Genomic DNA, 24317 nt, shown 5'->3' with positions numbered 1-24317 from the left:
ACTGTTCCAAACATATCCTAAATCATATAACTTAATAATTTATTTTTGTACTTTATTAAAGTGCACATTTCTCATTAAAACCTAAACCTGACTGCAAGATTGCATCACATAAATCTTAATAAATTTATTGCTAGATTCTTAAACCTGTCAAACACATCCTATATCTTTCTGCATCAGCTTTTCATTTTCTCCACTAAACTAAAATCCAACGCTCTTAAAAAGCAGCATAGGAAATCCTTTTCGAAAACTGATGATCAGACCAAATTTTCAAAGTAGCATATAAAGAAGATTTAAATTAAATCAAACAAGACACAAAAAAAGCATAGACAAAGAAGAATTATTAAAGAAATACTTTTGCAGGGGCGGATTTGTTAGTGGGCTATACCGGGCTGCAGCCCGGTATAAAAAGAGAAAAAAAAATCAATTAATTTGATTAAAACTAAGAAAAATGTCATTAATGTTAATTACAAAAATACCATCAATTATTAATTATGAAAATGCCATCCATTATTATTACTTTTCTTTCAACCGACACCTTTAGAAAAAACTAAAAAACTTCCATCATTATTCTTCATTCTTCATCATTATCAATTTACCTTCCAAATTTGTTCATATCCTCATTCTTCATTCTTCATCCGCCCCTGCTTCCAATTTCGCTGCAATCTATACATTAAGGTGGTGTTTGGTTTTAAGAAAGGGGAGGAGAGGAAAAGAGTGCAATGGAGGGGAAAGGAGAAGAGAGGAGTGGAAAAGAGTAGTGAAATTAAATTTCATTGTTTGGTTTGACATAAAATTTGATAGGGAAAGAAATTATAATTTTTTTTTCTGTGGACAAATTTATCCTTTGCTTTAAATACTAAATTACCTATATTAGTAATAAAATATAATTTAATATTAATACCAAATTTTTTTAATTTCAAAAAATTCTAAAACAATTAATGATTTATATTTAATATAAAATTAATTAATTTAATATACTAAACTATTTAATATAATTTAATGTTAAATATTATTTAATATAAATAAAAGTCGGTCAACATAAGTCAACACCGGTCAACAAAAGTCAACGGTGGTCAACGGTGGCTGGTGACTTTTTGATGGAAGTCCAGTGAAGTTCCGGCGGTACTCCGGCAAAGTTCCGGTATGCCGGCGGTGATCCGGCGAAATTCCAGCGGAGTTCTGATGAAGACCGCAGTGGTCCAGCGAAGACTGGCAGTGGTCTGGCGAAGACTGGCGGTGGTTAATTTATATTTATATATTTTCATATTAAATAAATAAATAAGTTTATTTATTTTATTAAATTTTTTAAATCATTCATTCAATTTGATTAATATAAAATTATTTATAATATTAAATTGATAAAATAAAATTGTAAATAATAATAATTAATAACAATAAACAAGTTAAAATATTGAAGGGTAATTTTGGAAGCTTGGGTTTTCAACATAAGAGGAATTTAAATTCTTCACTCTTTGGTGTGGAATTCAAATTCTACATTATAAGGGATATTAAATTCTAATGGAAATTAATTTCTTATATATTTTGTGTAACAATGGAAATAAAAGTAGAATTTAAATTACTTTCCTCTCCCCCATTCTCTCCTCGCAACCAAACATCACCTTAGAACTTGTATAAATTATTTAATTTTTTAGATAGATTTTATTGATTTATTTTACATATTATTTTAATTTATTATTTTGAATGCTTGAATGGCTTTTTTTTTTAATTAGTTTTGTGATTTATTAGTTTGAGTTGATTTATTATTGTTATTTTTTCACTAATAATATTTTTTAAAAATGGAAAAGATGAACAAAATTGAATTGTTTAATTTATTTAAGCATGCTAATTAAGCTTGTAATTATTAATTAATTTATTAATTCTTATGTAGTTTCATGTTATAGTTTCAAACTAATTCATTTATTTTACATATTATTTTAATTTATTATTTTGAATGTTTGATTCGTCTTGTGTTGACTCTTCTAGTGTCTACAGCCACAACATAGCGTGCATTTTTAGCCATAAGCCTTATCAATACATCATTTCGCAGTAAGATGGAAAATAAGTTTTTTTCAAAATTTATGGTTGTCTATGCTAAAAGAGAAATTGCAGATACTATTGATCTAAAATCCATAATTGATGAATTCTATTGTTTGAAGCCGTGAAAAATACAATTTTAGTTATATTTTTATTTTGAATTACATTTTTATTTTCCATTTTTATATAATTATTTTGTTTAAAGTAATTATTATTTAGTGTAAGATTTCTAATGTCTTCATCTTATCATGTGTATTTTATTTTTTTATAAAATTTTATGTTCACTTTACAATATAACTTTCTTTTTAAATTTAGCCCGAGTACTTTAAAATCCTAGATCTACCCCTGCTTTTTGGTTAGAAGTGAGATAAGTGTCACTCCAAATTTCTTTGTCAAAGAGATTAAATACACAAGCCAAGGTGTGCCAGCTTGACTTAATTCTAGAAATTTTCAGCTTTAGCAATTTCTACCACTTTCTCTATGTTTTTACATACTTAAGAATTCTCTAAAAAGTAGTAGAATGTGGGCTTTACTTCTTAAAAATTTTAAATAAAGAAGAACTTTTGAGAATTCATTAACTAAATCTTCTTACTTTACTTTTTTCATGACTTAAAATATTTTATTATATTTGATTACAAGATTGCATAGGCATAAGTTTAAACTGACTATTTTACCCATATAAGGCAAACTACCAAGAATTTACTTTAACTTCTATATTTTTCTAATATTATACTAAACTCATTGTTTCCGATACTACTTTATTAGTATGATTATCAACTTTAATTAAACTAACATTGTACCTCTCCACATTACCTTTTGAATCCCTCTTGATCTTAAATATCCATTTGCAACCAATAAGCTTCACATCTCCTAACAATGGGACAAAATCCCATACGTCATTGTCCTTCATAGACTTTACCTCCTCATTCATGGCATCAATCCACTTATAAGAGTTGGAACTTTCCATACCTTGATGAAAATTGATCGGATCATCTTTCATCACTCCAATATCTACCTCAGTTCTTGGAGAAATACCATGTAGTCATTTGACACACCACTTCTCCTTTCTCTAGTAGGTTCTTGAGGTGGTAGAGTTTGTTCCTCTAGAATAACTTCTTGTATACGGGGTTCTCCAACATTGTCTTGATCTATTGTGTCTTGAACAAAGACATGAATGAGACCCTAATCAATGCTAATAATACCTATGGGAATATCAACATATTCCTTTTCAAAAATCAAGTCCTTAACTATATCTTCCCCAACAAACTCGACATTCTTTCCCTACTTGAAAATCGACTTAATCGTGAGATCATAAAACTTGTACCCCTGGATCTTTTAGAGTATCTAATAAAACAGTAACTCATCGTTGTTGAGTTCAGTTTCTTCTCATTAGGCCTATAAGACCTTGTCTTACCTGAACATCCCTAAACATGCAAGTGTTTTATACTAGACTTTTTGCTTGTCCAAAGTTTGTAAGGGGTTTTGGCAGTCGCTTTAGTTGGAACATTGTTAATGATTGTTAATGATATATTTTAGACTTTTAAGCGCTTCTCCCCAGAGTGATTCTAATAAAGTAGGATAACAAATCATACACTTTATCATGTCCTTAAGCATCTTGTTTCATCTTTCAACAACACCATTCATAGTGGGCGAACCCAGCATAGTGTATTGTGGGACGATTCGTATTGCTCTAAGAATTTAACTAATGATCCTGAATGTTGTTCACTTGAACCGTCATATTTGCTATAGTATTCACCACCATGGTTTGATTTGACACTTTTGATTCTTTTGTCGAGTTGGTTCTCAACTTCAGCATTAAAATTTTTGAACATATCCAAGGACTATGACTTTTCATAAAGGAGATATATGCAACTATATTGAGAAAAATCATCTATGAACACCATAAAATATTGTTGACCATTCCAAACAACCATAGGGAATGGCCCACAAATATCCATATGTATGAGTTCTAAGATATCCAAAGTCCTGTTGGCCTCAAATCTCATTTTGTTGTTTTGTTTTCTTTTTATACTTTGTGTGCTTAATTGCAGTGATTCATTAAATTAAGTAACCGTATCAATCAAATAAAGATTATGATAACCTGATAAAGAACCGAAACCAAACAATTTTGAATTATGAAACAAACAAAATTTGTCATTCTCGAATGAACAAAAAAAAAAAAATTGTTTTGTCCAAAGTAGAAATAGAAATCAAATTCCGTTGAAAGGATGGAACAATAAATATTTCATCAAGATCTGAATGAACAGCCCTCCAATTTTGAACTTTTTCTAACATTTTCTTGCACTGTTTTCCATGCTTAACAAAGACATCCTTGAAACTTCCAGTATGCTTCTGCACATCGGATGGATCTACATGGTAGAAAATTGGTACAACCATTTGGCCATTTATTTTATGGCATTCATGAATCTTGACAAGTTCATCCAAGCACCATTTCGAAGAAGCGTAGTTCTTAGAGAAAATGATTACTGGAGTCTTTCATCCTTCGATTGCGCTCAAAAGGCTTTAACTTTCTTTCGACATAAACCAGCATGGAGATGGCTTGTAAAGTTGTCATGAGTGTCCTCTCCTTTGAAACTGAGGAAGACATCATATTTGCTCGGAGAGGTTGAAGCCATAAGAGCAACGTTTTCTTCTCTTTGAGGCAAAAATAGAGATTTTTGAGAATACATGTATAAACAGAGATTTATGGCTTTCTGTCTCTTTTGTTTCCTGTGATTTCTTGGAGTTTTCTTGCTGATTATTTATCATTATCTTTTTTTAACAAGAAGAAGCCTTCGACATCTTCATTCATGTTCTTGGAAAACCATAAAATCCCAACAAGTCTTCTTGTGGACATTTTAATGATTTGTCAAACCAGAGTTTGCCAGCTAGCTAACATATGAAAGAAAATTAGATGTTGACGATGCATACCAAGAATGACAAATATGTGCCTGACATAGACTTTGTAACTGTAACTTTATTTCGTTATAATTTTAGCCCTTTCAACCTTACTAAAGATCTTCCACTCTTTTACTATATTAATGATTTTCCGTACCCTTAACAATTTGGAAAAGGCGGTAATATCCTTCAGACATCAAGTTTTCCAAATAAGGCAAGTAGATGAGGTGAAGTCATTTAAAATTATAAATAAATAAATAATGTGATGGTTCTAAATTCTGTTGTCATGTTGACATTTGCAAAGTTTAAATTTGTATACCCAACTGACGTTGCATGCACTAAATTGAAAGACAACTTTGTAAGTGCACCATTGTTATTAGTGATGCGGTTTCATAAATAGTAGATGTAAAACCAAATCAGTTTAGACTTTGGTATTTATCTTGCGAACCAGTTTTCCTGTAATTTCTTCTGATCTTCTCATTAGATTTTTTTTTTTTTTAACATCATTTACTTGCCGTAGCCTGATAAACACTAAGACTAAACAATGTCAGATATCGCTAAAGAACATAAGATAGCGCTAAAGAACATAAGAACAAGCCTTCAGATCATTTAGATAGTTTCTCCAGGTTGATTTAAAACGCAATAATTAAGTAAATTGCCGTAGCCTGATAAACACTAAGACTAAACAATGTCAGATATCTCATGTCAAATTTCTGATCACACATAAATGGAAAAATTATCAAGTCATGTCTTGTGATCATGATAAATTCACAAAAGTTAATGAGATTATTTGAACACATAATTCAATATTCATATAATTCCGGTGAATAAAGAAATTTGACAACTTTTATTTCGTGTAAAAGAATAAATGCTGGGGTTTTTCTAATCCTAGCAATAACAGAATTTGTGTAGTCCGACAATACTCTGTCTCTGTTCTTATCATAGTTTTTGGATTTTACTTTCGAACTGATGAGCCAGCAAATTAAATTACCATTAATGAAAGTGAATTAAAAGCAGCTTCAAAAGGCTGCGTCTTAGCTGCTGTTAGTTTTTAGTTTCATTACTTAAGTCCCACATGCATAAGTCATGTGACTGAGGTAAAAAAAAAAAATGGTTAGATGGCTAATTAACTCAGCTATAAAATCTTTAAAATTTGGGTCATCAAATGATTCACCAAGACATTAAAGCTTGAAGCACAAAGAGGAGTAATTTAGAATCTTGTATTCCCCATACATTGTCATGACCAGAAAAAAAAAATCGTATAAAAAGATGAAGTTGTCTGTTTGATTTTATTTGTACATCCAACATTTCTCATATCTTGAAAGCCTTTCCATCTCAAATTAAAATATTAGTAGCAAAAGCCTAGTGCATTCGTTAAACAACTTATAGTCTAGGAAGCAAACAAAGGATTAGAAGTTCACAACACCATTACAGGGATTTAAAATAAAACAACATTCCCACACAAAACATCAACGCAGAGAGATAAACTACCCGAAATGAACATATGAAAAAGTCTTTAATGGACTTCTTGAGTCAAGAGTCTGGCTTGATTTTTCTGCTCTTCAAACTTACCTGAGTATAGCTTCCCCAATGCTATGTACTGTACAAGCTGCGTACTGGCCAAGAAAATGTTTTCAATTTTGTGTACTTTCAAAATGCTTATTTTCTCAGAATAGAAAAAAAATTAATTAATTTGTAACAGCCCTCACGTATGTCTTGGCTCCCTAAGCATTTTGGAGGTTTCTTATATGGTTCCTCAGCAAGATTAAAATCAAAGAAGAAAGGAAAGTAATGTCTCTGACATAACAAAATTACAAATTTGAAAAAAAAAAAAAGATTGTATAAAAAACAACTTTCAGAACCATATAGCATTAGAACACTTCCAAAAATTACTACAACTTAGTAGAGACTGAAGAGTTGAATTCCACTTATAGACACGGCCCACTTGTTTTCGTCTAATGTTAACAATGAAAACAGCAACAGAGGATTAACCGATGCTTTGACTTATTAATTCTGCAACAAGTTAAATAAAGAAAAGTTATTTTCAAAAGTGATAAGGAATGCATAGAAAAAACATCAATATTAAGCAAATCATAATCTGGAATAACAGCATTTTGGACATACCTAAGGAAAAAGGATACGTGAAAAGGAGTGGCTCACTTGTTAAGGAGTGTTGATTTGGTCGTCTCTGCAAATTCTCTTGGGACTTGGTTCCAATTCCTCTTCGTCAGAAGTTCCTCTTGCGCTTGCCATATCATCCAATTTCCAAACTTCGGTAGCAAAATTGAGAGTAAAAGTGTTGGGATTGGTCCCGTTGGGATTTGCATATACTGGACACACCCCACAACGTGACACCTTGTTGAATATCGAGAAGAAGTCAAATGAGACAGTTGTAAGGTGGTTGTCATCAGGAAAACCAACATTCCCGCAAGGATTAAATCCAAGCACGACATGATCTATTTTAGTCATCCGATAAACAAACCATAATGTCTTAAAGCACCGGCGACGAACATGTTTCCTTCCAGAGAGAGTCGTCATTTCAAAGCTGTATCGAAAGTCGATGTTAAACCCACTCCATTCAGGATCACACCATACAAGGACAACACAGAGAGCAAACCCGATTAAGTTTTGACAACAATGCTGCGGCAGTTGAAGAGTTATTTCGGATCCTGAGTTTTGATTGCTGAACCATTCTGGAATTTCGCTCCCAGGTAAAATTAGAACCGTACCCCTTAGTTTATAGCGTTCCTGCAAAATGAAAATCATGATTTGAGATGTAACGAAACGAAGAGAGCGAGAGAGAGGTGCAAAAGAAAGAGAATTGCGTATTACTTGCAACTCATAAAATAGTCGCAATGATGTAACTGCCATATGCTGAATCCTTAGTTGTGAATCTGCCAAATGCTTTTTGCTTTCTTCTTCATACATTTTGATGCAATCAACAAACAAGAACTTAATGGACGAACTGACATTTACATCTTCCACCTCATCGTCATAGGAGTATTTGGATAGCTTTTGGAGTAGGGATGCATCTAGTTCTTCTGGACGTGATGGAATCTCTGGCAAAAATTGGAGTCGCTTGCAATTACTTGCTTGTAAACATTTCAAACTTGGTGGGAGCTCTGGTATTGACTGAAGCATACTGCAATTGCTCAAGTCAAGCCTTTTCAGTAGTTGAAGTTGCTTGATACTTACAGGTAAACTCTCAAAGTTATTTCCTCTTAGCTCTAGCCATTCCAATGAGGGTAGACAGCCAATCTCTTCTGGAATAGCCGTTAAGGCACAGTTATTTAAATTTAACCAATTCAAGGAAGATAAACCGGATAATAACGATGCATGCAATGACACCAAATGTGATAATAAGTGTGGTAATTGACTTATGGTTGATCCATGCGCACCAATGTACTGAAAAGATTTTAAATTACCTAGTTCAGACCAACTCTCTAAGCCCAGCGTTCCAAGCCCCTCTAGATTTTCAAATGAAGATGGCAACTCTGTAACTGTAGTTCTGCCTAAATTGATTTTCTCCGAGCTTTATGGGAAACTCTCGAGGTTTAAGCACTCATTAAGACAAAGCCAAATCAGAGATTTCAATTTACAAATGCTAGTTGAAACCCTCTTCAGCCTTTTGCACCTATTTATGTACAAGTATTCAAGATTACAGAGCATGGTCAGAGCTGTGAGGATGAGCACACTTGATAACTTGATAGCTGACGTGTAAAAGATTCAGTTAGCTGAGTCAGCTACTTTGTTAACCAATTGGTTTAGCGTGTATAGAATATAAAACAGATTTAGTTTACTTTGTAACTGAGTATAAATAAAGAGCTGTAAGCACGATTGTGTGGTTGAGTTTCATTCAATAAATTCTAGATTCTTCTTCGTCATTTTTCTTCACTTTCTCATCGTTTTTCTTGCTCTCCAAACATATAATTACAGATTCTTTCATGGTATCAGAGCAAACAATGATGAGCTCGAATCAAACCTCTGGATCTTATAGTTTTGTTACTCCTGTGAAACTCGACCAAAATAACTTCATTGTTTGGAGAACTCAGATTTTAACAACAATTAAAGGTAACGGCTTGGAGAGCTTCATCAATGGTGATCGAGCCTGTCCAGAGCAATTTCTTCCATCAGCTGTCACTGGAGCTATTGATTCAACAAGATCAGAGGATCGAGAAATTAATCCAGAGTTTTTTGCTTGGGTGAAGACTGATCAGTTGATTCTGAGTTGGATGATGTCATCCATTCAACAAAATTTGCTGGCAACGGTGATTCATTGCTCTACTGCTAAAGAGCTTCTGGACACACTTACTAGTATGTTTATCTCACAATCTCAGGCTAGAATAATGCCTCTTAAAATGCAGATTCAAACACTTAAAAAAGGCTCAATGTCAATGATTGATTATTTTGCTAAAATGAAAAGGTTATCTGATAGCTTAGCTCTGGCTGGAAAACCTGTTGAATTGAGTGATTTTGTTCAATATGTTTTGACTGGATTGGATTCCTCAGATTATGAGTCTCTTGTTACGAGTGTCTTAGCTAGAGGTGACAAGATTAATCTTGATGAGTTTTACTCTTTACTGTTAAGTCATGAGAATAGAGTTGAGCAGAAGAGAGGCAAAATTGCTAGTGATGTTACTCATAATTTGTCAGCTAATATGGCACAAAAACAGTTTAATTCTGGAAAAAATGCTGGTGGTAATCCAAGATATAATAATAATGGAACTTATGGTGGAGTTGTCTATGGAAATTTTGCTAATGGAAATGGTATGGGACAATCTGGTGATGGTAATTCAACTATTGTTTGTCAAATCTGTTTTGTACCGGGTCATGGAGCTCACAAGTGCAAGAATAGGTACAATTCTGCTTTTGTACCTTCAAGGAATCAAGCAAGAGGAAATTTTAATGGCAATTTTAGGGCTGGTCAAAGGAATTTTGGAAGGGGATTTGGAAATTCAGGTGGCAGATTTTTTAATGGTGCTTATGGCAGAGGGTTTAATTCTCAATTTGGCAATGTCTTTACTAATCATAATGCTGGAAATTTCAATTTGCCAAGAGGTCCAGGATATCAAAGCTATGTGATGTGCTCAGATCCAGCTGCTTTTTATGTTACTCAACCTAGTAGCTCCACTGGTGCAAGTTCTTCTGCTTCTGGTTTTGGTTTTACTGGAGATTACAGCGGCTGCTCTCCTTCCGCACCCACAGTTCCTACTCCTGAGATGGTTGAAGATCCCACCTGGTACATTGACAGTGGTGCAACTAATCATATCACCAATGATGCAGGTAAACTTCTTGAACCAAAATCTTATAGTGGAAGTGAAAAGTTGCTTGTTGGTAATGGTTCTTCTCTGCATATTAAACAAGTTGGATCAGTATTGCTAGCCACAACTACATCTGAACCTTTGTTGCTGAGTCATGTTCTTTATGTTCCTCAAATAACCAAAAATTTACTTAGTGTCTCGAAACTTCTAGCTGATAATAATGCTACTATTGAATTTCTTGAAAATTGTTGTTTGGTTAAGGCCAGGAGTTCAGGGACCATCTTGCTTAAAGGAATTGCAAAAGGAGGATTGTATCAAGTCCAGATTGCATCCCAATCTTCTGATGATAGCCCAGTTTTATTTTGTCAATCTTCTGTCAATCACTTTGAATCTATGTTTGCTTATTTTCCTTCTTTGTCTTGTAATGGTTCTGCTGTCCAGAATAATCCTTCCCTTGTCAGTAATAACTCATGTAAGTCAGCCCTGATAGCTAATACAAGCACTGCTGACATCAATTTGCTTCACAAAAGGCTAGGACATCCGGCTTTTCATACTCTCAAAAATGTATTGAAGGATTGTACTGACTTTTCCTTGAATAAAATCAAACACTTGAGTTTCTGTAATGCCTGTCAGTTTGGTAAAAGTCATCTGTTACACTTTGATTCTGTTCCAACAAAAACAGTAGAGCCTCTTCAACTCTTATATGCTGATCTTTGGGGTCCTTCCCATGTTACTTCAACTCAGGGTTATTCCTATTATTTGTCCATTCTAGATGATTTCAGTAGGTTTACATGGATCTTTCCCTTGACTGCTAAATCTGATGCTCTTCAAGTGTTCATAAACTTCAAAAACTTCATTGAAAAACACTTGCATAGGCATATCAAAACTGTCCAGATAGATTGGGGAGGAGAATTTAGAAGTTTCTCCATATATCTTGATCAATTTGGTATTCAATTCCGACATCCTTGTCCTCATATTCATCATCAAAATGGTAGAATAGAAAGAAAACATAGGCACATTGTGGATATTGGCCTCACTTTGTTAGCCCAAGCGAGTTTGCCACTAAAATTCTGGTGGAATGCTTTTCACACAGCTGTGTTTCTCATCAATAGATTGCCTACACCAACCTTGAATAATATTTCACCTTATCAAAAAATCTTTCATAAAAAACCAGATTACAATTTTCTCAGAACCTTTGGTTGTGCTTGTTATCCTTACCTCAGGCCATATAATAGGCACAAACTTGAGTTTAGATCAGGTAGATGTGTCTTCATTGGGTACAGCTCTCAACATAAAGGGTACCAATGTCTTCATTCTTCTGGTAGGGTGTACATCTCCAATCATGTCATCTTTGATGAAAACTCCTTTCCATATGTGCCTGGCTCAGACTTTTCTTCTGTTACACAATCATGTAATTCAAATGATACAGTTTCCCATTCGTCCACTATCTCTACTCCTATCTTTACTCATTTTCCAGCACTGCAATCTCCTCTGCAATCCTCTTCAGCAAGTGGTTCCTCCGAGTTTTCAACAACAATTCCCAGCCAGGTAAATTCCCCTTATTCTTCTTCTCATACACCACAAATGTCTGATATTCAACCTTTAAATGATACTCAATCACCACCACATATAATACCTGCTGCACCACCAATAGGACATTCTATGATCACCAGATCTAAAGCTGGCATTTTTAAGCCAAAGTCTTATCTTGCTGCTCTTTTAGCCACACCCTCAGAACCTACCTCTGTTTCCCAAGCAATCACTGATCCAAAATGGTTTCAAGCAATGCATGAGGAGTATCAAGCACTTCAAAACAATCATACCTGGGTTTTAGTACAACCATCAACACCTGTCAAAGTAATTGGCAGCAAGTGGGTTTTCAGAATTAAATATAACTCAGATGGAACCATTTCTAGATACAAAGCAAGACTTGTGGCAAAAGGTTTCCATCAGACACATGGAATAGATTATACTGAAACCTATAGTCCAGTTGTGAAAGCTTCCACAGTTAGAATAGTTTTGAGTTTAGCTGTCATGAACAAATGGATCCTCAGACAGGTAGATGTAAACAATGCATTCTTGAATGGTTTTTTGGTTGAAGATGTGTATATGGTCCAGCCTGAAGGATTTGTTGATCCTACAAAGCCTACTCATGTATGCAAACTCAAGAAGGCCATCTATGGATTAAAGCAAGCCCCCCGAGCATGGTTTGACAGATTCAAGAATGCTATGGTAGATCAGTGGGGTTTTCTAAACTCTAAGTCTGACAGCTCTCTCTTCTATAAGTGGGAAAATAATCATATCTTACTTGTCTTAGTATATGTTGATGACATAATTGTTACTGGATCTAACTACCAACTGGTGCAGCAAGTAATTCATAATATGCAGACTACTTTTGCCTTAAAGGATTTGGGGGAGTTAAACTATTTTCTTGGGATTGAAGTCTCTAAGACAGCAGCTGGAGTTCATCTATCTCAAGCCAAATATATAGCTGATCTCTTAGCAAAACATGATATGGCAAGTTGCAGTCCAGTTCCTACTCCTATGTCCACAGGGCATCATCTCACAAAAAGTTCAGGCTCACCTATTTCTAATGCATCTCAGTACAGAAGTATAATTGGGGCCTTGCAGTATGTGACTCTAACAAGACCTGAGATAGCATTCTCAGTTAACAAACTAAGTCAATTTCTATCCTTACCAATGACAGAACATTGGGAAGCATGTAAACGGCTTTTGAGGTATTTGAAGGGATCCATTCATTTTGGCTTGCATTTTTATCATTGTGGAACCTTACAAGTGAACTGTTATAGTGATTCTGATTGGGCATGTGACAAAGATGATAGAAAATCAGTAGCTGGGTATGCAGTGTATCTTGGTTCGAATTTAGTTTCATGGTGTTCTAAGAAACAACAAGTGGTTTCAAGGTCCAGTACTGAAGCTGAGTACAGAGCCTTAGCTCAAGCTACATCTGAAGTTGTTTGGATTGAAAATCTGCTTAGTGAGTTGAAAATCAAACTTGTTACAGAACCTATTATGTGGTGTGATAATCAAGGTGCCATAGCTTTGGCTTACAATCCAGTTTATCATGCTAAAACTAAGCATGTTGAATTGGACATTCACTTTATCAGGGAGAAAATAGCGGCCAAAAAGATTGAAGTGCAATTTGTTCCAAGTGAGGATCAAACTGCAGATATACTTACCAAGCCACTAACTTTTGACCGCTTCCATTATCTTCGCAGCAAGCTAAATGTCCATCCTGGACAGTTTAGCTTGAGAGGGGATGTTGCAGAGCATGGTCAGAGCTGTGAGGATGAGCACACTTGATAACTTGATAGCTGACGTGTAAAAGATTCAGTTAGCTGAGTCAGCTACTTTGTTAACCAATTGGTTTAGCGTGTATAGAATATAAAACAGATTTAGTTTACTTTGTAACTGAGTATAAATAAAGAGCTGTAAGCACGATTGTGTGGTTGAGTTTCATTCAATAAATTCTAGATTCTTCTTCGTCATTTTTCTTCACTTTCTCATCGTTTTTCTTGCTCTCCAAACATATAATTACAGATTCTTTCACTCTGTGAGATTAACGCAAAAGGAGCAATCAATATTTACAGGAGAAACAAAATGAAGGTTGCTTGGAAAGGACCTAAGATTTTTGCAGCCTTGAAAACACAACAAACTGAGGTGGTTGAAATTCTGGATTGATGAGGGAACCCAAGCTAAGTTTGTACAATTCCAAAGATTTATTCTTTCAAGACTTGGTGTTTCTGATGGGTTAGGTATCCTAATGAGATATTGGGAATGGCTGAGGTTAATAGATTTTAACTTGAAAGCTTTCTGTGACAAAAGATATACAAAGACTACATTACTTAAAAAAGTAATAATGAATTTGACAATTAATTATATTTATAATTAAAAAAGTTAATATTTGGGTAATAATACAACATACCTTTTTTCCTTCCCAAATTTGCACAATTTTACTAAAAGGTAAGTTTAGTTCAATAAGATTCTTGGGCTTGAAATTCTCTGGTAGTGTTCTCAATGGATATTTGTGCAAGTGAAGATATTTCAGTTTCTCAGGAAGATAATCTAACCCGTCTGGAAATTGCACTTTAGAATCTGAATGCTGCTCTTCGAAGCTCATATCTAAACCCTCAGGTATATAAAATTTAAGCACTCTCAGACTAGACATATTTGTGAAGGCTCTTGAATCTAGATTGATGCCTTTTATTTTGGCCAAATTCAGAAATATGCCTTCAATTGCATTGATCCCCTTACAAAGAAAAACAAATAATGAGTTAGCCTTAAACCCAAACCAAATGAAACATTTGTAAGGTTCATTAATGAAAAGGTCCTTGGATGAAAACAACTTTTGCAATCTTTAATTTTTTTTCCTTCTTTCTTTTCTTTATATTGAATGCCTATATGAGAGAAAAAGAAAATTTGGGACTATTTGCAAAATTGAAAAAAAAATGAACTCTGAACACCGTTGAAAATTGATAAATTGATAATTTTGGAATTTTCTCTAAATTACCAACATGTTATCCTGACACCCTCAGATTTATATTGAATATTGAATAGCTAAATAAAGAGGTTGAGAAGATTGGGCCTATTTGTTTGAGATAAGATTTGGATATGGTTTTTTTTTTTTAAGTTTATAGAATCCTAAATGTTAGTTCGAACCTTAAAAAAAAAAAAAACAATGTAAGTCGATTTTTTTTTTCTTTTCTACCTAATTGTATTCAAAGTCAAATTCAGATACAATTTTCGAAAATATACCTCGATAGCTCATTTCTTATATTTTTTTTGTGACAAAAAAAAAATGACCAATATACTCTTAACAACAATTCAATAAGGATAACAGCACAATTAATTTTAACACCTATCTACGACACATCCTTTCATATATCTACAGTCTAAAACGCTTTTTCTCAACATGAAATCTAATTTTATCATTCAAAAGTATATTTCAACGAATATTGCATGGCACAAGTTCTATGATCCGAATTTCTTTGACTTGATTTCAAATTCGGTTAAACTAATATACTTATTCCAATTGAAGAGTTACAGAATCTTACCTCATTGTGCTTCAGTACATGGCGAACATCCTTATGATGCCATAACCTGCTACGTTTGCCTGGTTCTTTGATATCTTCTTAACGAACAATCTCTTGTCCCATTTCTTGTAATAATTCATGCATGTGCAATCTGTTGTTGTGTTCTGTAATGAGTGACTTATCGATGAGGATACTCAGTACATGAGTCACGTTGTATTGACGATCATGCAGTAGCGTTAGCACACGATCTTTACATTCTCCTTTGAAGAAACATGCAATATCCAAAAATATACTTTTCTCCTCGAAACTAAGTTCCTCATAACTAATTCTCAGCACATTATAAATGCGACTGACGCCAGAAATTTGTTTTAAGTTATCCAATACATTTTCCCAGTCTTGTTTGCTTTTTTGATGAAGGGAGGATCCCAAGACTTCAAGAGCCAACGGATTGCCCTCGGCATATCGTACTGCCTTCTTCGACAGCGCCGTATGATTTTCAGGGCAATGACTTTGTCTAAAGGCATATTTATAAAAGAGCGCAAGCCCTTCATCCTCGCTAAGTCTCTCAACCTCATATACATGTTCGTCGTTCACTCCGTGTTTACGAAGTACTTGTTTGTCTCTAGTGGTGACAACAATTCTACTTCCAGGACAAAATCCATGAAGCCATCCAACGAAATATTTTAGTTGTTCGAATTCACTGACATCATCAAGAACAATGAACACCTTGGTACGCCGGAGCCTCTCTAGAGTGTACGCTGGTATGTTAGGGCCTCCCATTTCAATTCTTTCTCCTAATAATAGAGACACAACTTGTTAATGTAGATGCACTAATCCAACACCATTTTCTATTTCTTCTCTGACATTTTCTATGAAGCAATTCCCTTCAAACTCATTGGAAACCTGGTTAAAAAGAGCTTTAGCAAGGGTTGTTTTACCGATACCGCCCATGCCCCAAATTCCCACAATTCGAACATCCGGAAAACCTACGCATAGCAGTGATTTAATGCACTCAATTCGTGAATTGAGACCAACAAGACCCTTTGATGAATCACTAGAAATTGATTTACATTCCAATTTCTTCAAAATATCGTTGACAATCACTTGTACAAGCTTTGCCTCGGGCCTAGCAAGTATCGTGCATGAAATTGAAAAACAACGAGTGAAAATGATAAAAAGAATTAAGAAAAAAATGGAAAAATGAAGACATATGTGATGAATGATGAGAGTTACCTTATTTTCGTAGATTCATGTCCAGATAGATAGGATGTTTTGATCATTACATCTCTCCACTTCCGAACCGTTTCTGCCTTCTCTTTGAACTGTTGTTCGAGCTTAACAAAACCTTCCCCAAAAGTTCCAGTTTGCTTCCGCACATCGGATGGACTTACATGATAGTACATTGGAATAACAGTTTGGCCGTTCAAGTTCTTGCATTTAAGAATCTTGACAAGTTCATTCGGGCACCATTTTGAAGAAGCATAGTCCTTTGAGAAAATGATTACCGAAATCTTTGAACCTTCGATTGCTTTCATGAGGGCAGGCGAAATCTCATCTCCTCTGTTGAGATCTTCATCAATGAAGGTTTTTATTTTCTTTCCACACAAAGCAGCATAGAGATGACTAGTAAAATTCTCACGGGTATCCTCCCCTCGGAAACTGAGGAAGACATCATAATTGCAAGAAGGAGAAGATGAAGCCATGAACAGATATTTGGAAATTTAGGAACAGAAACGAAGGATCTTGAGAGTTGAGAGAGTAGATGTAAGAATGAAATGAAAAACTTGTAATTTATATATATATATGTTGAGTGCTTGCAGTTTTTTTTTTCTTTGTTCTTTTTTTGGGTCACCAAACTCTCTTGAACAACACATTACACATTAAGGCCCCGTGTGGTACAGCTTTTTAAGTAGAGCTTTTATTAATAGAGGTTTTATAAATAGAGCTTTACTAAAAAAAATTTAGTTGTTTGGTTGTCAATAAGATTTTTTATTAAAAATTTATGAAATTACTTTAATAGACAAGTTTTTTAAAATTATGTTTTTTAAAAATTGTTGAATAAATAGAGGATATTTTAGATATTTTAACATTTAAAAAAGTTTTTCAACCTCTACTCTCAAAAGCTCAAAATTTGAGCTTTTACTAGTAGAGACAAAATAACTTATTTAAGCTTTAAAAGTTCTATTAGAAAAACAACCAAACAACTAAAAAAAATTAAAATAAGAGTTTATGAGATTAAATAAGCATTTATACCTATTAAATAAGCTATACCAAACATGCACAAAATATCCTATGATTTTCAGTTATTGACTCTTTTTTGGGTTTCCAGGAAATTCTAGGAGTTTTCCTATTTAATAAATTCTAAATACATTTTTCCAACGGTTATGGGGCCATATATAGTTTATTGCAAACAAAATGGCCATAATTTTGGTGCAATATTCAAGAAAGAAATAAGAGCACAACTATTTGGAACCAAACAAAGAAAAATTAGACAAAAATATTAATTAGAATCATAGAGTTTTATTTTATTTATTTATTTTCCAGAAATGTTGAACAGAGTTTCTCAAATAATTAATTAGAAGCCATAATTCTGATATATTTAGTCACTTATTTGAGTTGTTTGTTTTATATTTGAAGTTTTAATTTGGCTTATTTTGAGATATTTTGATATTTTAACTCGTTTATTTTTGTATCCAGTCATATTGTAAGACATTTTCATTTTTATGGGAAAAGTAAAATGTCCTTACTTTTATCTGAATGATCATATGTCCGAATGAAAAAATATTTTTTTTCCCCCACAAATACTCTCATTAAAGTACTTGCTTCCTATCATGAAACAAAAAATCCACTATTTTTTTCTAACTATTTTTTTTTTATAATTAATTAACGAGGATTTTGACTTGGTCCAATGAAAGATTAAGTAAATTTCAATTTTATGCAAATTCATGTTACTTGGTCGTATTAGAATTTTCCAGCTCTTGACTTTTACTAGGTCCAATTAATGAAAGATTAAATAAATTTCAATTTTATGCAAATTCATTTATTATTACATAAAAATGTGTACAAATACTATGTAAAATTCTTGCTGGACCAAGGTGATTTGTTATTAAAATTAATTTTTCATTACATCTATATTTCAAATGCTTACCTTATAAACATTATAACATATAACATGGTAAATAAATACTATACTAAAGCAGAAAAAGATTTATTATATGAATATCGGTGGGAGAATAAGAATTTCAAGTAGGATATATTTATTTTAAATACATATAATACTTATAAATACCTATATTTTTTTTAAGTAGCATAAATACTATACTTCTAAAAATTATAAAATACTTTCAAGGTAAGCATAAAAATATTAGATTTAAGATCATTTATAAAAATAAAGAACTTACCACTTATAGTAAGAGATTGTGCTTCAATGTTGACTTGATCTTTTTTCTAATTGTTTAGAAAGATACAATTGGTTGTTGTTGAATAAGAATACGACACTAATTAAAATCTTAATCTATATTAGTATACATGTACATGTGACAAAAGATACGAAAAGTTGAAAACCTGTCAGCTCAAGTCTGTTAGTCAGACATTAAAAAATGAAAAATAAACATATCATTTATATATATGCATTTCAACTTATTCAGTCTTGAGTAGCATTTAAACCTATTTAAATTTATAAAAAAAACGTTGCGTTAAATTTTATATATATGAAGTAACAAATAAATTTCAAATATTGAAAAAAAAAATTAAATCAGTAATGCGCATGGTCCCGCCAGCGCAAGACTTGGAGGATTCAAGTCAACAAGTCAAATATACAAAGAAAAGCAACAAAGACTACAATGGAATGACTTTGGGAACTGATTCCGTTCAAAGCCCGGCATAAGAGTCTTATGATAAGACCGTACAGGCTACAACACGGCTTCGGTTAGACTAATTTCTCTGTTTTCACTGCTGCTAATTTGAAAAGCAACAAAGGCTGGCTTCGGTTAGACGAATTTCTCTGTTTTCACTGCTACTAATTTGAAAAGCAACAAAGACTAAGTGAAAATACTGACAACTGGAGCTTATTGATGGTTTCGTTTCCGGACTGCTGTTCAACTTCAGTAAACCCAACTTTCAAGACGCAACTATAAAGTATTTGACAACAGTTGGACTATTGCCGCCCCTCATTAATTTTATATAATCTTGTTATATTACAATTACATTTAAAAATAAATATAAATTAAATTAACCTCATTCATATTTTCTTTTTCTCTTCAATTTTATTTTACTAGCACAATATAAATTTCTTTTATTATCATTAAAATATTTTGAATTTAAAAAGTAAACCTCTAAGCCAAAATCATATTCTTGCAATATACATAGCAACAAAATTAGCATACAACATAGTGGGAAAATAAATTTTACCTCGCTACAAATAATTTTTTAACGATTCTCAAACTAATTGCTGCACCCAAAGTTTATAAGTATGATAAAATTATATATGATCCATAAAATATTCATTAATTTCTAAGTTTTTTTTTACTTTTTGTTTTAGATATTTTTCTTTAGAAATTAAATAATAAAGAAAGTTTGAATAGAGGAATGCAATTATTAAAACTATAAGAGTAAGAAAGTTACTAGAAATTGCAAGATTTATAAATGAAAAGAGTGTTTATTTAGAAAAAGGGTATTTTCGCCATTAAATAGATTATAATTGAAAAAAAAGGTTTCAAGAAGGTTTTGGAGGGGTGCTAATAGTCTTGCTCATTTGACAAATACTTACAACTATAAAATCAAGGACACACTAATGATGAAATGACTTGTTTGGGATTGACACTATTGAAACCAATAAACTTGCTTGACACAAATAATTCATTTAAGTGGAATGAGGTGTTGAGTTGCACAAGGCCCTTCATAATGCTCCATCATCATGGTCCTCCAATATTATGCCCATGAAGCGTTTAATTGAGTGGAGATTAGCTTTACATTTTGGATGCCATTAAAGGATTCCTTTAGAGCATGTTAGGGGAGTGGACTATGCTTGGTGCTATGATGAAAGCTTGGTGGAACATGTTAGGTGATGTGTATTGTTATGATTATGTTTGTGTTTCATTCACTATAAATACTTATGCCATTTGTGTTGTACGCATCAAGTGTAAGAAGAATAAAGCATAAGAAGAAAATAACTTCTAAGAGTGATTTGTGAACAGTGTGTGGATTGTTCTTATAATGTTTTTGAGCTTTCTTTAATAAAATTTATTTTTTATTCTTCAAATTCTCCAACAAAGTGGTATCAGAGCTAGTAAACGGTGCTACACATAGCAATGTAGCATATCAAGTCAAAGAGCTCGATGAGATAGGCCGAACGTGCCCGCAATCGTTGCCAGAAGTTTCTGCCCTACAACTGAGTCGACTCACCGAGTTGAACCAAGTGAACTAAGTTAAACCACACTGTTTCAAGACGAACCAAACCAAGCTGAATTGAACGGAGCTGGAAATGAGTCAAGTCAACTGATCCGAACCGAACTATTGACCACCATTGACAGCTTACCAAAAGTTGACCCAATTCTTCCCAAGGTTTTTCGACGTTCCAGATCTATTCGTGCATTCAGAATCTCCAAATTCTTGCTCAACTTGTAAATTATGGCAAACAGTGGCATGATGTTATTCCAAGTTCCACAATTGAGGGGAAGCAAGTTTGACAACTGGTGTATCAAAATGAAGACACCATTAAGTGCACATGATGTATGGGAAGTTGTGGAAAAAGGATTTACAGTGCTAGAAAATAAAGCAAATTTAACCACATCACAAAAAAAGATTTTAAAAGACTTGAAGAAGAAAGAGAATAAAGCAAAGTATTTTGGCACATGAAGAGGGAATTGCGCGGATTTAGCAACCGGGCCGGCAAATAATAGAAATGCAATCTCCTCAAAGGAAGCATTGGAGAAGCTAGGAACCTCTTACAAAGGAGTGGAATAAGTTAAAAATGTTTGTCTCCAAATATTAAGAGGAGAATTTGAATCCTTACATATGAAGGTATCTGAATATATTTCAGATTATTTCACTTGAGTTGTGATTGTTGCTAATGAATTAACAAGAAATGGTGAAGACCTAAACGAAGTAAGGATTATTAAAAAGATACCTCGTTCAATGGATTCAAAGTTTGACCATATTGTTGTGACAATTGATGAAATAAAAGATTTAGAGGCTATAATGATTGGACAACTTCAAAGAAGGTTGCAAGCCTACGAAGAAAAAATGAAGAAGAAGCATGAGATCGATGAACAACTCCTTAAGATGGAAATCAATCCAAAAAAGAGAGAAGAAAACTCTAACAACAAGAGAAGGCATTATATATAAGGAAGAGGTCAAGGTAGAGGTAAGGGTCATGGTCATAGACGAGGTTGGAATTTTGACAACAACAACTCCAATTATGGCAAAGGAGAAAGCTCAACCAAAAGACAAGGCAAAGGCAATTCAAGATCAAGGTACGACAAATCCCAAGTACAGTGCTATGATTGTCAAAAGTTTGGGCATTATGCTTTAGAATGTAAAGCTCTAAATACCAGAATTGATGAGAGAGTGAATTATGTTGAAGAGAAGAATGGTGAAGATGATACACTTTTACTAGCACACAATTACACCAGTGAATGTCAAGAAAATACACGGTATCTTAACACAAGCGCTAGCAATCACATGAAACAAAAGCATGTTCGTGGAACTAATGAATCAGTGAATGGTGATGTTGCTTTTGGAAATGATTCAAAAGTACGAGTAAAGGGAAAATATAACATTCTTTCTTGTGAAAATGTAACACGAATCCACTTGAAATAGCCCAAGAAACCACAGTAGCTAAATCAAATTCCACCTTAAGATAAAAAAAACCAAGCTGAGCAGCAAGATCTAAACCCTCTAACACAGAGAGAGAAAAGATTTTCAGTCAGGGATCCCTAACTTTATTAAAGTCAAGGATAAGTTAAAAGGTAAAAAAAATAATAATAATTACAATATACTACAAGACAAAATACAATGCATTGGATTTTTTTTTTCTTTTCGCTTATCCCTGACTTTAATAATGTTAGGGATCCCTGATTGGATACATACATACATACATACATATTTGTATATATATGTATCTTTTATGTACCTCCTGGCCAAATAACCCGATCTGCAAATGAGCTTCCTTTGATTTCTTGTAATATTTCTAATGTGGAGGATCTGATTGAATCGACAACAACAGAGCATACTCTGTTATAGAAAACTATGAAAAACTCCTTCTGGAAGTGCTGGCTCTGATACCAAAATAAAACATATAGTGGAAGATTTTATATGTATCTATCTATCCATATGTAGTTTTCTCTAGTACGAATGTCCGTATTTTTTAAAATGTAAATTTTAGGGCTTGTTCGGTATTGTTTTTGAATTTTTATTCTCTGAAAACAAAAATGACAATGAAAATGGTGCTTTACAATTTTTGTATTTTGAATTTAAGTATGTGTCTTATATCATTTTTTGTATCCTGCATTTTAAAACTAAAAACAGTAATATGTGTTTGATAGATACAATTGAAAATAATTAAAAATAGAGAATATGTATTCAATAGTACCATTTTCAAAAACAATTTTTACTAAACATTTAAGTCATACTGATTGTTAGAAAATAATTGTTTAACTAATACATACACAAACATACCATAAATAATTTAAACAAAATAACTATAAAAATTTACATGAGGATAAAGTTTGAGTATAAGCATTAATAAAAAAAGGTTTTACAGTGTCATTGTTTTTACACTATAAATAATATATATATTACAACACATATGATTTAAACAAAACGATTACAAAAAATTACATGGTAGACGTCATGCATTACGTGTTTAATCCACATACAATTTGCAAGTCTATCTCTTATAGCATTTATCTCTGCGACACTTGCAGGAGACAAAGTTTTTTTGTGAAAGTTGATGTTTGTCAATCACCTATTTTAACATGGTCATGCACTATACACCAATCCAATCAGCCTTATCCTCACAATCAACTTCATGAGGATTCATATCTTGTTATAAAAAAATTTGAAAAAAAATAACATATATCAAATATTAATCAAAATAAAAAAAATTGCTCCTAAACATACTTAGCTTAAACAAACTAACATGCACAATATGCACACAAAAACAAAATGAAGTAAAAACACAATATATATATAAAAGTAAGAAAACACTTTTTTAAGAAATTGATACTCTGTAGAGACTATGCCCCTAAGTATTCATAATGAGAACTTTTTTACTTACTAATCTTATTAGGGAAAAAAGAATAAAGCTAGTGCATTATCTTGCTTAGCAAACATAACATACCAAACCTGCTAGCAAACAAAACATTTGGCCATGAATTGCATACATGGTGACAAGTGTAGTCTAGTTTTTAATTGAAAAATTAGCCAAACAAAAGAAGCAGCCACTTGGCTAATCAATAAATGCTAGCTCAATAGTATAAATAGACCCATTGGATCATCAATATCAGTATAAAAAACCAAATGAAAAAGTTCTAATTCAATTAAAAGGAAATAATAAACAAAATAAATTAAAATAACTTTATATCAATTCTTATATATGTAGATCTATAAATATTAGTACAGTTCCACATAAATATGTTGTGTTTTCATATGATTTTTCTAAATATCAAAGATAAAATCATATATCGTGTGTGAAGAACAAAAATAGATACAAAAAGATTTAAAAAATGGCAATAAAAAAGAAAAGAAGAAAAAAAACTTACTTGTAACTCTTCAAGGTTGCAATTCTTGTAGATAAAGATAAGAAAAAAATTGTATGACAAAGAAAACAAGATTAAAATAAAAAATGTACATAGTTAGATGAGAGAGAATTTTCGGTAGAGAAAAAAATCGTATGAAAAATTACCTGATTTTGCTGTGGGTGGAAAGATGAAGAATCGGTGTTTGAAGAAAATTGAAAGAGAAAAAAAATATCAAAAGTTGAAGGTGAGAGAGGATGAAATTTAACAGGGAAGTTCACCGTAATGAATAGTGTCAAAGCCAGTGGCCTTAACAAGCCAAATTCAAATTA

The 24317-nt window shown here is 32.9% G+C and overlaps 1 protein-coding gene across 1 annotated transcript; it reads right to left on the bottom strand.

Annotated features, from left to right (window-relative positions):
- Window positions 1-13760: 13760 nt before the first annotated feature.
- On the bottom strand, window positions 13761-16950 carry LOC112498162 (disease resistance protein RPV1-like). The gene is made up of 5 exons (XM_052436006.1): window positions 16481-16950; window positions 16090-16373; window positions 15356-16041; window positions 14140-14463; window positions 13761-14027 (listed from the first exon to the last, which is right to left on the bottom strand). The coding sequence occupies exons 1-5, from the start codon at window positions 16948-16950 to the stop codon at window positions 13761-13763; spliced, it is 2031 nt and encodes a 676-aa protein (XP_052291966.1).
- Window positions 16951-24317: the final 7367 nt, after the last annotated feature.

This window comes from Citrus sinensis, chromosome 3, assembly GCF_022201045.2.
Source record: "Citrus sinensis cultivar Valencia sweet orange chromosome 3, DVS_A1.0, whole genome shotgun sequence".
NCBI classification, from domain to species: domain Eukaryota; kingdom Viridiplantae; phylum Streptophyta; class Magnoliopsida; order Sapindales; family Rutaceae; genus Citrus; species Citrus sinensis.
The sequence above is the reverse complement of the archived record's forward strand: the minus strand, read 5'-3'. Positions and strand labels throughout refer to the sequence as shown.

Bases quoted from the DNA above. Each gene is read 5' to 3' on its own strand.
- LOC112498162 (XM_052436006.1), bottom strand. From the start codon at position 16,950: ATGGCTTCATCTTCTCCTTCTTGCAATTATGATGTCTTCCTCAGTTTC. The intron at 16,042-16,089 runs GTGTTGGATTAG...CTCTATTATTAG, and splicing joins CAGAGAAGAAATAGAAAATG to GAGAAAGAATTGAAATGGGA. The intron at 14,028-14,139 runs GTATGTTGTATT...CTTTTGTCACAG, and splicing joins AAATTTGGGAAGGAAAAAAG to AAAGCTTTCAAGTTAAAATC.